Source organism: Marmota flaviventris, chromosome 1, assembly GCF_047511675.1.
Source record: "Marmota flaviventris isolate mMarFla1 chromosome 1, mMarFla1.hap1, whole genome shotgun sequence".
NCBI lineage: Eukaryota > Metazoa > Chordata > Mammalia > Rodentia > Sciuridae > Marmota > Marmota flaviventris.
Window position 1 is genome coordinate 141,528,570 of NC_092498.1, and position 15,439 is coordinate 141,544,008.

Below are 15,439 nucleotides of genomic sequence, written 5' to 3' on the forward strand. Positions count from 1 at the left end.
AGATAAGTGCGATGCCTGGAGATGATAGGAGGCTGGCGCACCTCCCCCAACCAGCTCGTCCTCCCCTTACCAGCAGTTCCACAAGGAGCTGGTCCCCGAGGTGAAGGCAGCGTCTTGAAGGGGACAGGCCCAGACCCTAGTCCATCACTGCACTCACTTTGACCGGAGTCTCCCTTGTCTACACCTTCCCGCCCCCCAACACACACATCCAGGCAGAATACCAGGAGCCCGCATCTAAATGGAAGCCGAGATCTGAAAGGGCTGGTAAATGCGTTTTTATAAAATCCAGAGACCATCTCCCAGAGTGAGTGCAGACAGGGCCGGGGGCTCAAGCTGTGTACATGTTTGAGTGTACGTGTTTTTCGGCGCGTATTAGAGTACAGATGCACTGAGGGTACTTGGGTGCCCCGCATACGGCTGCGGGGTGGGGCACTGTGGAAAGGGGCCCACGCACTCATGTGCTGAGATCCTGCCGCAACCGTGCGCTCGCGTTCCCGCGAGCCCAGATGTAGGGGAGACCCGCACCAAGATGCACGAGCTTGGGGACCCTTACTTAGCGGCGGCCAGGCGGAGCTCCGCTCCACGTGGGGCTGAAGAGCGCCGCAGCCTGGAGTCTAGGCGCGCACCTCTCGGCTGCCACCGGTTTAGTCGCGCCCAGAGGCCGAACGCCAACTCGCAGGAGGTCCAGCCGCCCGCTTCGTTCGCCAGGAGTCGGAGGAAGAGGGAGAGCCGGAGAGAGAACGAGCCGCGGCTGGTGGAGAGGCGAGGCGAGGCGAGCGCGCGAGAGGCGAGCGCCCCTGCCCGGCGCCCGGGCGCGCTCTCCGCCCGGCTCGGCAGGCTAGCCGGCTTGCTCCCTCCCTGTCTCCCTCCCCTTCCTCCCAGGCCCTGCCTCCTCCCTCGATCCCGGGCTAGATGACTGAGGCATTTCAGACGTGGGCTGAGCGAGAGCAAGCGAGCTCTGGGTCTGCAGCGATCTCTCGATAAGCCACCTAGAGGCGACTCTGTGCGCGCACTCCCCAGTGGCTCCCGCCCTCCCTCTGATCATGTTGACATATTCACAGGACAGGCAGTAGTACCGATGCGGCGCTGCGACGTTACAGTTTCCGACACCTTCTTTTTATAACTCGGCTCTATCCCCCAGCACTCGACCTGTGAAAACCACGCCTATGCAGCAACACAATTGGTCCGAAAGCGTCAAAGAGCCAATCAAGAGGCCTCCGGCTCCCCGCAGCCCACAGCGCAGCCCGACCTTCTAGAGCCGCCGAGCAGACGCCCGGGGAATTCTAGAGGCGGAGGAGGGTGGCGAGCAGCTCTCACTAGCTTTCCCTCGCTCCCTCCCTCACTCCCTCCCTCTCCTCGCCTACTCTGTCTCTGTCTCTCTGTCTCTCTCCTCTCTCTCTCTCCCTCCTTTCTATTTTTCCCCTCCGAATCCTCCCTGCCCTGCGCGCCTGGACACAGATTTAGGAAGCGATTTCGCTCACGTTTTAAAGGACAAGGAAGAGAAGCAGGAGAGACCGGCCAGATTCGGATTGAAACCGAGACACCCTCCGGAGCTCGGAGCAGAGGAAGGAGGAGGAGGGCGAACGGAAGCCAGTTTGCAGTTCAAGTTTTGATAGCGCTGGTAGAAGAGGCTTAAATCAGTGTGTGTGTGTGTCTCTCTCTCTCTCTCTGTGTGTGGGTTTTTTTCTTCTTCTGTTTTTAAGAAGAGACTTTTTCCACACTCTTGCTCCCTGCTAAAGCCGAGTCTAGCTGCAGCAAGAGAGAGGAAGATAGGAAGCGGGGGACGAAGAGGAAAAGGGGAGAGTCTTCTAGGAGAACCGTTCGCATTTGCAACAAAGGACCTGGGGGCTGGGGAGCGATTCCGGGGACGCAGGGCTGGGGTGTCTATTTCGAGCTCAGCGGCCGGGCTCAGGCGCGAGTCGAGACCCTGCTCGCTCGTCTGGCTTCGGAAACCGACTTCCAGGAGCGGCTTTTTAAAATCACAAGGCACAAGGACTGTCACCCAGCGACTATGTCTTCTGATTTGTCGCCTTGTCCTCTTTAAAAGCGACATTCCCCTCCCCAAAAGACAATTCCCCCTGTCTTTGAAGTGATTTACTTGTGATTTCTTCCTCCTGTTTTTTTTTTTTTTTTTTTTGCGTTTTTTCAAAAAAAGTATGTGCTGCTGTTGAACAAAAAAAAAAAAAAAAAAGCAAAAAGCAACAAAACAAAAAAAGCAAGGCAGCCGCTGCGGACTTGTCCCCGCCTGAAGTGGATGAGCCTCTCCATGAGAGATCCGGTCATTCCTGGGACAAGCATGGCCTACCATCCGTTCCTACCTCACCGGGCGCCGGACTTCGCCATGAGCGCGGTGCTCGGTCACCAGCCGCCCTTCTTCCCCGCGCTGACGCTGCCTCCCAACGGCGCCGCGGCGCTCTCGCTGCCGGGCGCCCTGGCCAAGCCGATCATGGATCAATTGGTGGGGGCGGCAGAGACCGGCATCCCTTTCTCGTCCCTGGGGCCCCAGGCGCATCTGAGGCCTCTGAAGACCATTGAGCCCGAAGAAGAGGTGGAGGATGATCCGAAGGTGCACCTGGAGGCTAAAGAACTTTGGGATCAGTTCCACAAGAGGGGCACCGAGATGGTCATTACCAAGTCGGGAAGGTAAGCAAGCGGTGGCCACCCTCTCCCCGCAAGCTCTCCGAGGTTTCCCCCCTCCCTTTATCTCTCTCCTCTCCCAAAAGTCTCTTTTGCCAGTTGTTACGGCTGGGGCGAAAAATTAGTTCTCCTAAAAATGTGTGAAGAGATTCCACAGCCCTGCTCCGGGTGAAGGCAGTTTTCAGTGTACCTGGGCGTGTGCATGGGTAGAAAACAGATCTCGGGTCTCTACAGAACAGACAAAATATTCCAGGGGAGTACAGACATCCCTTTAGGAAGCAAGAAAACCACCCCATTGCAGGAAATTTACTCTCCAAGGCTTTTTTGTAGCCCCCTATTTCATTACTGATGTGTTTTGATCAGTTTTATTTTGTTCTCAGGAGAAAAACTTAAAGCTCCTTTCTTTTGAATGGTAGGGGGAGGCTGACACTGTTCCCCTGGTCTTCTGCCCCTCCACCTAGCCTCCGAGTCTGAAGGGGGCCTGAGCCTGCCAGGGTCAGAAAGAAATGGAAGGGCAAATGGGTTTGTTTGCCCACACCACTTCACATGTCTGTAACCCGAGGAAGAGTTCAGCAGGCAATTTTGGATAATTAAGATTATGTTTGTAGACCTAAGGAGTCCACGAGGACATGCACATTGCTTTTGTATATGTGAATTATTATAAGCCATATTTTACATAATGTTTAGTGGTCCTCGCCTGAACGAAACATGTTTGGGAAAGAGGACCCCAGGATTATCATTTACAATCACTCAGTTTTTTTTTTTTTTTTTTAACTACAGTGTTGGACTCTATCAGGATAAAAATAAAGTCCCCCTCTTGAGGTCTGTAGCTTTCTGTCTCCTTCCAAGCTACATGAGGCCAAAGTTTGGCATACACTCTTCCTTAAACCCACAAGACATTTAGTCAGTGTTCCCAGCAGAGTGCTTCCTTTTAAGTCAGAAGTACAGAATGCCAACACTTGTGTGAAATTAAACAGCAATTTGGTGGCACAACATTGGAGTTTGGGGCTGGCAGCAGGCATGGGGGAGTTCACCCTAATCTGCAAAATTTATTCAGAGAACTTAACTGAAGCCCGTTTGCACTTTCGCCAGCAGCGGGATTGCTCTTGCACCGAAGGGACCCGGGCAACTTGACCTTTATTTCCTTGATAAGTTTAGCATTTTCTCATCAATGGGTGGTGGAAAATTCTAGCCATGAGCAGCACTTCACTGGAATCCTACCCTGAGCTGTTTAGAACTAAATGCACAAAGGAAAAAAAAAAAAAAAAAAAGATAGGGGCAAGAATTTCTCTGTACAGAGGGCAATCTGTACAGGCACATAGAAAAAAAAATAGACATTGTTAGTCTCTGTAGAGAAATGCAGTGCCATCCTTCATTTGTTTTGAATCTTGAGATATTTAAATATAGAAAATCGGGGCATGTTTCATACTTCCATGTGGAAGAGAATAATTTTGTACCATGTTGCTCTAGTCTGAAAAATATAAGCTCCTCTGTCACAATAAAAAATTTTAAAAGAATAAACAGGAAGCCAACCTCAAGATTCTGAGCAATTTATCTTTTTCTTTTTCTTTCTTTTTTTTTTTTCTTTCTCTTTCATTCTTTTCCTATTATAGGCGAATGTTTCCTCCATTTAAAGTGAGATGTTCTGGGCTAGATAAAAAGGCCAAATATATTTTACTGATGGACATTATAGCTGCTGATGACTGTCGATATAAATTTCACAATTCTCGGTGGATGGTGGCGGGTAAGGCCGACCCTGAGATGCCAAAGAGAATGTACATTCACCCCGACAGCCCGGCTACCGGGGAACAGTGGATGTCTAAAGTTGTCACTTTCCACAAACTGAAACTCACCAACAACATTTCGGACAAACACGGATTTGTAAGTTCCTTTGCTGCTTCCTGCAGATGTGCTTTCTACCCCTCTCTCTCGGAGGTAGTTCTTTCGAGTTCCTTCTAAACTCCTGCGTTTCGGGTCAGACTTCTCCCTTGATCGCTGTAGGTAAAGCCTGGCCAATTTGTGCGGTTTCCGTAGAGCTGGGGGAGGATCCGGGGTGCTTCTCTCCGGATAATGAAGGCCTTGGTCTTCTAAAGAAAATGGGAGCAAGAAAGCACCCTTGTTCATGTTCAGTAAGCTACCCCAGGTCCTTGGTAGATTCTCCCCCCCTGACAGGGAAGCTTCAACCCCACAACTGACAGTGGAAATCCATTGCATTCAGGATTTGTTCTGTTTGCAAACATATGCAACTTCTTCTCTTTGGAATCCAGCCGTCCTCTTTCTTGGGAGAGTTTAAGTCTCCCAGGTTTGATTGTGTTGGTTCAAGGGTGTGAATATGGTTGTGATAATGTGGTTTTCTTTTTCTAAAAGAATTGGGCCAAGGTGACAGTCAGGTTTACAAGAAATGAGGGTGAGGTCTTTCGGTGTGAAAATAGTGCCTAGATGTGGATTCAGTGAGAACCGTGCTTAGAAACTTTCAGAAGACTGGGATTGCTTGTAAAAGTCAGGCGAGGCACCTTTTGCCCCTTCCTCCACCCCTCCCCAACATTTCAATAAAATAAACAAAGTGATAAGCGAGGAATAAGAAGAAAGATTAGGCCCAGGAAGACGTGAAGGGCGCGGAAATATCTTCCTCGGGCAGGAATTGCATTTAAAGCCCTTGATTTGATTAGGGCATAAATATTCCTCTCTGAGTTCAGCCTTTCAGGGCTTTAAGTGGACCGGGCTCGTCAATTAGTGGGCGCTTAAAGTACTGAATCATTTTCTAAATTAAAATGCATGTTTTTCTCTATCTTTTAAGACTTTGGCCTTCCCAAGTGATCACGCAACGTGGCAGGGGAATTATAGTTTTGGGACGCAGGTAGGCTAGGGTTCAAGGCATAAATGAACCTTAGATGGCGAGGGTGGGGGGGGGGGTTCCCTATTGGAAATTGAGGAGCAATTTGGATTCTCCAGAAGATTACATCTGTGGAGTGAACTGTACCCAAGAGGTACTCCCATCCAAGTGTGGGACCCTGCCGGTGGGGGAAGATGTCAGCCTAACAGGGGTCCTAAGATCCCATTTGTCCTGCTAATCCTTAAAAAAAAAAAAAAAAAAATTGTGTATCTCCTCTTCCCTGCCACTGCAGACTATATTGAACTCCATGCACAAATACCAGCCCCGGTTCCACATTGTAAGAGCCAATGACATCTTGAAACTCCCTTATAGTACATTTCGGACGTACTTGTTCCCCGAAACTGAATTCATCGCTGTGACCGCATACCAGAATGATAAGGTAACTGAGAGGGCTTTTCTTATTTTAATGGTGATATTTCCCCTCCCCTTTAAAAAGTTGCTTTGGTTCCGGGTGGGAACATTTAAAGGGAATTGGGATGTGAGCCTCGGATTTTCTTCTGTGATTTGACCTTCGGCTGGAGCCAGTATGAGAAGAGGCTCTGGCACCTTCTAGGAGGAAGAAACAAAACATTCCTCCACCAACTAGGGACCCAAAGCTGAGCAAGAAAAGCCTCCTTGATTTTTGCCAGCAAGAAGCTCCTGTACCCACGGTCCCTGATACACTCTAAACCCTGAGCCCTGGGGCTGTTCTGTGTTGGTTTCAATGTTCGTCCTCTTCCCCTTTTAGGAAGAAGGATCCAGAAATAAGGTTGCGGGGAAAGGAAGCTAAAAATTTCAGGCAAAAAGTCTTTTGGATTCAGGGAGGAGAATTCTAGTGGAGACCAGCTTTTCTCCTCTAGCCAGAAATCCCCGAGAAGCTGGTCTGGTTTTTATTACCTTTTATGCTGCTGTGTTTTTTTATGGTGTGTGTGCGCGCGTGTTTGGAAGAACCTATCCTGATCACAGGGTCATGTGAATGGAGTTGTCTGTGGCTTTCTACTTGAGGTAGCCAAAGTCACCACTTTATTTGAAAGTTTTTTCTCCCTTGGACCTGATGCTGGGTGCTGGAAGGGCCCTCAACAGTACACCTGAAATGCACTGTTCTGAGGCCTGAAGGTCAAGGGCACAGAGGTCCAGAGAAAGCAGTGCTTGACCAGTGCCAACCGTGGCTACTTGAAGGCAGTAATGGGGGTGACAGCAAGGGCTGGGGACTCCTGCTCTTCAGCTGCTGAGCCCTCTGCTCACCTGTCAGCATCCATCCTGCATTTAGAACTCACTCTGACTGTCATGGGTCCCTGTGGGATGATCAAGGTGTTCCAGGTAGATTTCCGTAGGCTGGAGACTAAGAGGACATCATCACCTTCTCCCCCTGTCAAATGCAAAACCTGAAGTCAGGCATCCTGCAGGGACATTTCAAGACCCAGAAGCCAACCCAGGGCTCTTTTCCCACCTCTGGTAACTTGGAATATGTGACACGCCCCCACCCCCCAAAGGGAAGGGATTTGAAAGATGACAAACTATGGCATTGTCCTCAGCGTGCAAAGTGCAGGTCCCCTCTAGACCCAGAATCCTATGAAACTAAGTTGTTCATGTAATAATAAAATAGAGCATTTTTGATCAGACAAAGAGGCCACTGGGTCTCCTCCACCTCATTGTGGTGGCAAAGAATATAAAGGAAAACAAATGTTTCCAGAGATCTTTCAGTCTTTTTAGAATCCGTGATTGTCAATAGTGTAATTCCTCAAACCACCCCCCACCCTAGGAGGAAAAAAAAAAAATCAAACTTTAGCCCAAGGGTAGCGAAATCCCATAAATCATTTTATTATAAGATTCATGGAAAAGGTTGGCTCGCGCACGCGTGTGTGTGTGTGTGTGTGTGTGTGTGAGAGAGAGAGAGAGAGAAAGAGAGAAAGATTGCATATAAAGGCAGAGAGGAGTGTGCCTTAACATATATTATGATTAATCGCATTGTATAGAAATTCAAAATGAAGACACAATTTTAAGATCAACAGGTTGTCCCTCTTGACAACTTCAAGAAACTTTGCATTGCTAACCCCAAGCTGTCAACTGCCTCCTATGGAACAGACTCCTCTTTAACCTGGCACATCCACATGACCTCTATTGGCACCCAGACTTCTAGGAGGCTGTTGACCTGGGGGAAACATCTCAGAACATTCTAGAAAGTGAAGCTCATGCCTCTGTCTTGCTTGTGTCTCCTCCTCTAGATAACTCAGTTAAAAATAGACAACAACCCATTTGCGAAAGGTTTTCGGGACACTGGAAATGGCAGGAGAGAAAAAAGGTGGGTTGAGACAATTATTCATTTCTCGGATAATTTAGGGGAAAAAATTACATTTCTAGGACTAAACTTTCAAGTGTTAGAAGTGGGATTCAGGAATTTATTCTAAGAAGAGCGGGTAGAAGCTAACTGACTTCCCACTCACTACACTTTGTGAACGTACATTGCAATTTTTCTACATATGACTTGTAGCCTTTAAAGAAACAGATGAGTCTATACGATAGTTGTCTCTGGAAAAAAAAGCATTGAGGATAACAGATTACATAGGGATGCCTATTAATTGTAATTAATTTAAATTCGTCTTGGGCAGATCCCAGACAAGGACCAGGCCATTCACAAAATGCTTTGGAATTTTTGCAATCTTGCCTTCCAAATACCATCAGACAGAGCTAGGCCCCTTGAGAAATCTAGTTCCCCCCACTCTTTAATAGGGACATGTATCATTTTGCATTAAGCAGACAGCTAGAGAATATATGAGAGCAGTTCTCCCTCCCCCAATCCGTTTTCAAAGATTTTTTTCTAAAATCCAGAAAAATGCCTCAAATTTCCATCCTGCCCCTGGAGAGTGAGCATTGAATATTTATTTATTTATTTATTTTTTGCTAACATCTAAATGAATTTTAACTCCAATTAACGTGTTGGTGAACCAATTACTGTAGAGTGCACCATGAAATAACCACTTCCTCCCGACCTTAGCAACCATCCAGGAGTTGGGTAGGCTGGGGACAGACAGCATTGTGTTCTCAGGGTTGGACACCCACTTGCCTCCCTCTACAAGGCTGGCATTCAGCTGTCCCTGGCCACCTCCTGCCCTCTGTCCTCCTGGTTTTAAACAAGGTTTCCTAGTTCAAGCAAATGTCCTTTCCCAGTGAAACCCTGATCTTGAATATATGCACCTGAAGCCCGCCCCCCCCCCCACCCTTTGCAACACTCTGTATCTCACTTAAAGGGTCAGAGTGGGCTGGGGCTGCATGGCTGCCCTGGGGCCATCAGATTTTAGAGAAGGAAATCTGTTGTGGGGGGGGGTGTGTGGCAGAGAGTGAGGTGTGCATATGCCACTTTGACAGGAGTGAGGGAAACAGGGGAAGTGTGTGTGTTTTGCTCTGTAACGCTGGGTGTGGGCTTCTGCCACAGAAAGCAGCTCACCCTGCAGTCCATGCGGGTGTTTGATGAAAGACACAAGAAGGAGACAGGAACTTCGGATGAGTCCTCTAGCGAACAGGCGGCCTTCACCTGTTTCACTCAGGCCTCCTCACCAGCAGTGTCCACTGTAGGGACATCGAACCTCAAAGGTAAGCCTGGCCACCTCGGCAGGACCTGGACTCCAGGTCATTGGGCCTGGAGATGTTGGGGGTGGGGAGGCCTGGAGCCTAGACCTGGAGACTCACCTAGTGCAAGCTGCAGACCCTTCCAGACATCTGTAAACAGGAGCCAAAGTTCAAAAAGGGGGTATCAGGTGAGTCCCCTCTCCCTGAGGTCATAGAGGGAAAGCTCAGAGTCTCTTCTCCTACTGCCTTATTTGGCTCAGGTGGGGTGGTGTGTTTGTATATTACTTCTTGGCAGGGGCCACGTTGAAAGGGTGCCTGATGCACTTTCTCTCTCTCCCTCTTGGTCTACCCTCCCAATCCCCGACCCCCAAACCTCCCACCATGACAGTCTTCAACTACTGACATACCCTTGGCCTGAATTCTACCTTAAAATGTGTTGGGTTGGCAGGAGGGAAGGCATTCTCTGCCCCTGGAACTCAGGAGGTGGCTAAGGAGACACTCAACTGAAGAACAACAATTCACCTGGGTTGGGGGGTGGAGCACTGGAGACGAGCAGCCGGTGAGGTTGGGGGTGGATGAGATGGTTCCAATCCCCAATTGGTTTCCTGTGTTTAAAGAGCAAGCACTATTTATTTGAAAAGACACACAGAGCCTCTCAACTGGAGGAAACCTGTTTCTAAGTGAAATCCTTAATGTCTTCAATCCATTTAAGCTTTAAACATAAAATAGGATCCCCCTCTTTTTTTTTTTTTTTTTTTGTAGGACACCCACAGAGGGTGTGGAGAAAGAAAAGGAAGGAGTCTCTGATTGTCCTGGGGCAGTGGGGGGGGGGGGAAGCTGCCGATCACCCATTTTGTGGCAGGCACTGGGGCAAACCGAGCAGGCTCAATTGAGTGTGTGCTGGGGGAGGGGTGTTTGCTTCTGCCATTACCAATTCAGATGTCAGGATTCTTTCCAAACAAATCCTTCCAAAGTAATCCACAAATTTGTGGAAGGTGCTGCTCTGCATCTCACTCCCCCAACAAAGACTAGTGATAATTGGAATGTGCTTCAGCAGTGACTTTTAAAGTAACTTAGTTTTTATTTTAAAAAAGTTAATTTGCAATCTAATGGAGAAAGCTAGTGAAGGTTCTGACGCTGTAGGAGCTCAATCCGTGCTTCTGGTGGGGGGAGAGGGGAGGGGGAAGGACAATTCATTAGAATAAGAAGAGCTACTGGTTTGGGGAATTTCTCCCAGAGGTGGGTTAAGCTCCTTCCAAACACTTTAAATTCCTTGTTAGCTTATTGAATCTAAAAGCTAAGGTGTTAGGTATCCTCCCTTCCCATTTTGCAGATGAGAAGACTGAGGTGCCAGAGGCTAAGGGGCCTGCCCGGGCTTCCACAGCCAATTGGGATTCAGATCAGGAACTGGACCCCCGCTGGTGCACTTCGAAGCTAACGCCCTTCCGCTTGGCTTTTTGTCTCCCCCACTTTCTTTCTGTGCTAGATCTGTGTCCCAGCGAGGCTGAGAGCGACGCGGAGGCCGAGAGCAAGGAAGAGCACGGCCCCGAGGCCTGCGACTCGGCCAAGATCACCACCACCACGTCGGAGGAGCCGTGTCGCGACAAGGGCAGCCCGGCCATCAAGGCTCACCTCTTTGCGGCGGAGCCAGGCGGCCGTCCCCGGGACAGCGGGCGGCTGGACAAGGCGTCGCCGGACTCGCGCCACAGTCCGGCCACCATTTCCTCCAGCACCCGCGGTCTGGGCGCCGACGAGCGCCGGAGCCCGGGCCGCGAGGGCGCGGCCACGGCCAAGGTCGAGGAGGCGCGCGCGCTGCCAGGCAAGGAGGCGTTCGCGCCGCTCACCGTGCAGACGGACGCGGCCGCGCACCTGGCCCAGGGCCCCCTGCCCGGCCTGGGCTTCGCGCCGGGCCTGGCCGGCCAGCAGTTCTTCAACGGGCACCCACTGTTCCTGCATCCCGGCCAGTTTGCCATGGGGGGCGCCTTCTCCAGCATGGCCGCGGGCATGGGGCCCCTGCTGGCCACCGTGTCCGGGGCCTCTACTGGCGTCTCAGGCCTGGATTCCTCGGCCATGGCCTCTGCCGCCGCTGCGCAGGGACTGTCTGGGGCATCTGCGGCCACCCTGCCCTTCCATCTCCAGCAGCACGTCCTGGCCTCTCAGGTAGGTGTCCCCTCTTTCTGCCTCAGCAGCTGCGGTTTTCCCACCTTTTGATTCCAGACCCTCGCAGCAGCTCCCTTGCCTTAGAATAATAATATATAATAACAGTCATTACAAACTATTATTTTTAATCGACCCATTACTAGGTGCAAGATTTAACTCACTGAGTCATCATGACCTCACCCCCCCCCTCCTAAAAAGGCTTCCCCAGGGCTGTTTCCTGCAGAGTAGATAGTGCTAGAGATAACAGCGGGACCTAGTGCTCACGAGCAGCAGGCTGTCTCCTAGGCCCTTCATCTCTTCTGACTCTTTTGATCTAAACCTTCAGCGGGACTTTTGACACCTCCACTTTTCAGCTGGAGAGGAAGAGGCCTGCAGATGTTGAGTAACTTGTCTGAGGTCACACAGCTAGTCCTTGGTGGAGTTGAGACTCTGTCCCAGGCTATCTGACTCCAGGGCCTTTTTCAGGGTTTTCGGATTTTAGTTTTGGAGCTAAAATCTCTAGTGTCAGAGAGCCAACCGTTCCCCAGGAATCCAAGGACTAGAGGGTGACTGAGGCCTGGGGGGTGGGAAGTGACTTCTGGGTTGAGTATTCATTCAGTCTCTGCTCCCTACCCCCACCCCAAGTAGGCCAGCCTGTCCCCCATAGGGTTAACAGTTTGAGCACGCGTGGGAAATGTTGGAGGAGAGGGACCAGCAGGGGCTGTGGCAGGCCTCTGTATGGTCAGACAGCTGTGCTGGGGAGCAGGCTCAGGCCGCTCAGAATGCTCTGAACCTGCTGAAAAGGTTCTCTGGGATTTTCTGCAAGCCCTTGCTTTTTGTTTTGCTGAACACTTTGTCTCCCTTGCCAGAGCCACAAGGCAGGACTGGCCTCCCCTCTTGGGGAGGAGGGGGCCGAGAAAAAGGGCTGGCTTGTGGCCTCTCTCAGTTCCTCCCCTGTCCCCTGAAGGATTCTCCTGGAGACTGGGTCACAGGTAGCAGTAATAGGTGCATGTGCACCGGCCTGGGCATTCAAACACTCTAGGCATGGTGCAGACCCAGGCTCCCTACATTTTAAAGTCTCTTTCTGCCACTTATTAGCTGAATAAATCCCTGGGCCCCTGAAGCCTACCTCAGTTTCCCACCTGTGACACTCAACAATTAGGCCAGGTGATTTCTTTGTCTCGGACAGCCAAATGCCACCCCACTCAGTTTGCTTTGCTTCACATATTCCATACTTATTTGGGGGTCTCATTTGGGAAACTTGCAACTGGAATCAAAGATTGGAGAGGATAAGAATGCCTCCCCACCCCCCCCCCCAAAAAGTCTCATAACATGTCCCCTTGGTTTTCCTTCAGCCATCTCTGGGTTCGACTGAATCCATAGCCCACTTAACAGGTGCAGCAAATTTTTTTTTGTGGGGGGGGGGGGTAGGTGGGACTAGGTGCTGTGGGCCAGATACTATGTGTGACAGTTGTGGCCATTACCTTATTTCCAAACACCAGTCCTCAATCAGTATATGATGCTTTGCTGTTCCCTGGTTGTTCATATCAGGAGGCTGAAATGCAGTGGTTCCATTCCTCTGCCTAGGGGGACATAGCTAAGACTGGAATCTAGACATGTCATATCATCCCAGTGCCCCAAAGGAAAGGCTTTGCCGGGGTGGTGGGGAGGATTTGGAGGAGACTGGCTCCTCCCCGCCCCGCAGTCCCTGATCTCAGTGTGGTTTCTCTTCCTTCCCCAGGGCCTGGCCATGTCGCCTTTTGGAAGCCTCTTCCCTTACCCCTACACATACATGGCCGCAGCAGCTGCCGCCTCCTCGGCTGCGGCCTCCAGCTCCGTGCACCGCCACCCGTTCCTCAGCCTGAACAGCATGCGCCCGCGGCTGCGCTACAGCCCCTACTCCATCCCGGTGCCGGTCCCCGACAGCAGCAGCCTGCTGGCCACCGCGCTGCCTTCCATGGCGCCGGCCGCGGGGCCCCTGGACGGCAAGGCCGCTGCCCTGGCCTCCAGCCCCGCTTCGGTGGCCGTGGACTCGGGCTCAGAACTGAACAGCCGTTCCTCCACGCTCTCTTCCAGCTCTGTGTCCTTGTCGCCCAAACTCTGCTCCGAGAAGGAGGCGGCCACCAGCGAACTTCAGAGTATCCAGCGATTGGTCAGTGGCTTGGAAGCCAAGCCCGACAGGTCCCGCAGCGCGTCCCCCTAGACCCCCTCCTGAAAAGTCTCTTCATTCCAGTTCAGTCAAATCTGCAGCGCACTTTGTTGGATGTAAACTAAACCACGGGCCGTGGGGTTACCCCCTTCCTTTTGCAGTGGTGTCTGGGAAGGGGCAATCGACTCCCTTGAGAGAATGTCGGAGAGACAGACCCTGTCGCCTTGGCAAGGTTTATAGATCTTGGTTCTGGCTCAGATTCGGGGGGCTCAGAAACCACTGTTGCATCGAGCCACCGGGTGGAAGCATGGCATCTGTGTCCTGAGACTGCCATCCAGGCTGGTCTGGAAGCTGTGGCCCCAGGAAGAGGTAGCTGAGCCCTCCAGGGGGGAGAGGTGTTGAAAAGCATTTCCCTCAATGTGGATTTATATGATCTATTTTTTTTTTCCTTTCACCGTGTCAAGTGGAAACAAATAAAATTTTTAAAAATCGGGGGCAAATGCATACATTAAACATGATTGTGAAGAGTGAAAAACTTCATAGTGACTTGCATATTGGTTCTCAATAAATTACTGAGCAGCCTTGTTTGGGGAGGGAGGTCCCTGCCATTCTTGTTTAGTCTATATTAAGGAAATCTGTGTCTTTTTAATATTCTTGTGATGTTTTAAGAGCCGCTATAGGTCTCTTCTTGCATGTTCCACAGTAGTATATTTGTGGTTTTTATTTTGAACGCTTGCTTTTAGAGAAAACAACACAACCCCATCCCCTCTCAACCTGTGCGCTCAAGTCTGCAACCCCAAGGAAGTGGGGGGGTAGGGGGGGACACAGAGAAGGGGTGGGGAAAATAAAAACTGAATTTATTTTATCTGAGCTCTGTAGCTGGATTGACGTCCCTCTTCGGCAGTTTGTTCTTTCCTGTATATGCAATAACAAGGTTTAAAAAAAAATAAAGAAGAAGCGAGACTATTAGACAAAGTATTTATGTAATTATTTGATAACTCATGTAAATAGGTGGAATATGAAAATGCTTGGAAAATTAAACTTTAATTTATTGACATTGTACATAGCTCTGTGTAAATATGATTGCAATTGTCAGGTTTTTGTTCTTGTTTTCTTTTAGTCAATTTTATTTCCAGGTCACAGAATTGCTGTTCACACTAGAAAACAAGACTTTCTGCACCGACATCTACACACTTTCAAAAGAGTTGTCTGCAAAATTTATTTTTCTTTTTTAATGTCAAGAGTAGGGGTTGTGTGTGTGGGGGGGGGAGTGCTGTTTCCTATTTTAGCCAAAATTGGGGAGGAGTTAGCACTTCCCAGCTCCACTTGAAATTCCTGAAAATATAACACCCTGAGAGTGGTCCTGGGATTGGTGTGGGCTGGGGGGAGTGCAGAGACTGTGGTTTGACTTCCCAACTTTCCTTTCATATTTGTATCTGCTAGTCTCTGATTTCCTCCAAATGAAGTGGAATTTAACTACTGTTGTCAATCTTGATGGCGTTTTGAATTGGTGCCTATAGAGAGAGTCTCAGTTCAAAAGTCAGGTGCTGAGGGATGGTTTAAAGACAAAAATCCATGAAGGTATATTTTGTGTTATAGTTGGCGAGTTCTTTGGTTTTCTGTATTTTTTTTCCTCTTTAAAACATCACTGAAATTTCAATAAATTTTTATTGAAATGTTTTTGGGCCTTGTGTTAAATGCTTTCTCGCAACTTTCCCTGAAGGTAGAGAACCGGAGAGGATTCTGTCTCTTCTTTGCCCCCCCCCCCCCCCCCGCCTTTCCCTTGCCTTTAAATAATTTTAAGACCGCCCCCAGCCAACCAAAATGAGATGTCACTCAAGTTACAAAGCTAAGAACAAAAGTCCCGTACTACAGCGGAGCCGCTTCAATCTGAAAATACTTTTCTTTTAAATTAGGGAGCAAAACGGCAGAGAAAAGGAGCCTGATCTGAATTCGAAAGAATAGTAATTTCAGATACTTAAATTTTAATAGGAAAAGACCCGTCCTGTCCCGAAGTCAGCTTTTCCCACAGGAATTCGACCAAAAATAAGTTTGAGCTCCAGGAACGGTTTTTT

General features: G+C 49.8%; 1 protein-coding gene across 2 annotated transcripts; it reads left to right on the forward strand.

Annotated features, from left to right (window-relative positions):
- The first annotated feature begins 1,256 nt into the window (after positions 1–1,256).
- Tbx3 (T-box transcription factor 3) lies at positions 1,257–15,044 on the forward strand. 2 transcript variants are annotated; one of them, XM_027949205.2, is made up of 8 exons: positions 1,257–2,643; positions 4,251–4,518; positions 5,435–5,494; positions 5,763–5,909; positions 7,735–7,811; positions 8,943–9,100; positions 10,563–11,236; positions 12,957–15,044. In XM_027949205.2, exons 1-8 carry the CDS (start codon positions 2,255–2,257, stop codon positions 13,416–13,418), a joined length of 2,235 nt encoding a protein of 744 aa, XP_027805006.1. In that variant the 5' UTR covers positions 1,257–2,254; the 3' UTR covers positions 13,419–15,044. The 2 variants fall into 2 exon arrangements, with proteins under 2 accessions (XP_027805006.1, XP_027805007.1); XM_027949206.2 differs by lacking the exon at positions 5,435–5,494.
- Positions 15,045–15,439: the final 395 nt, after the last annotated feature.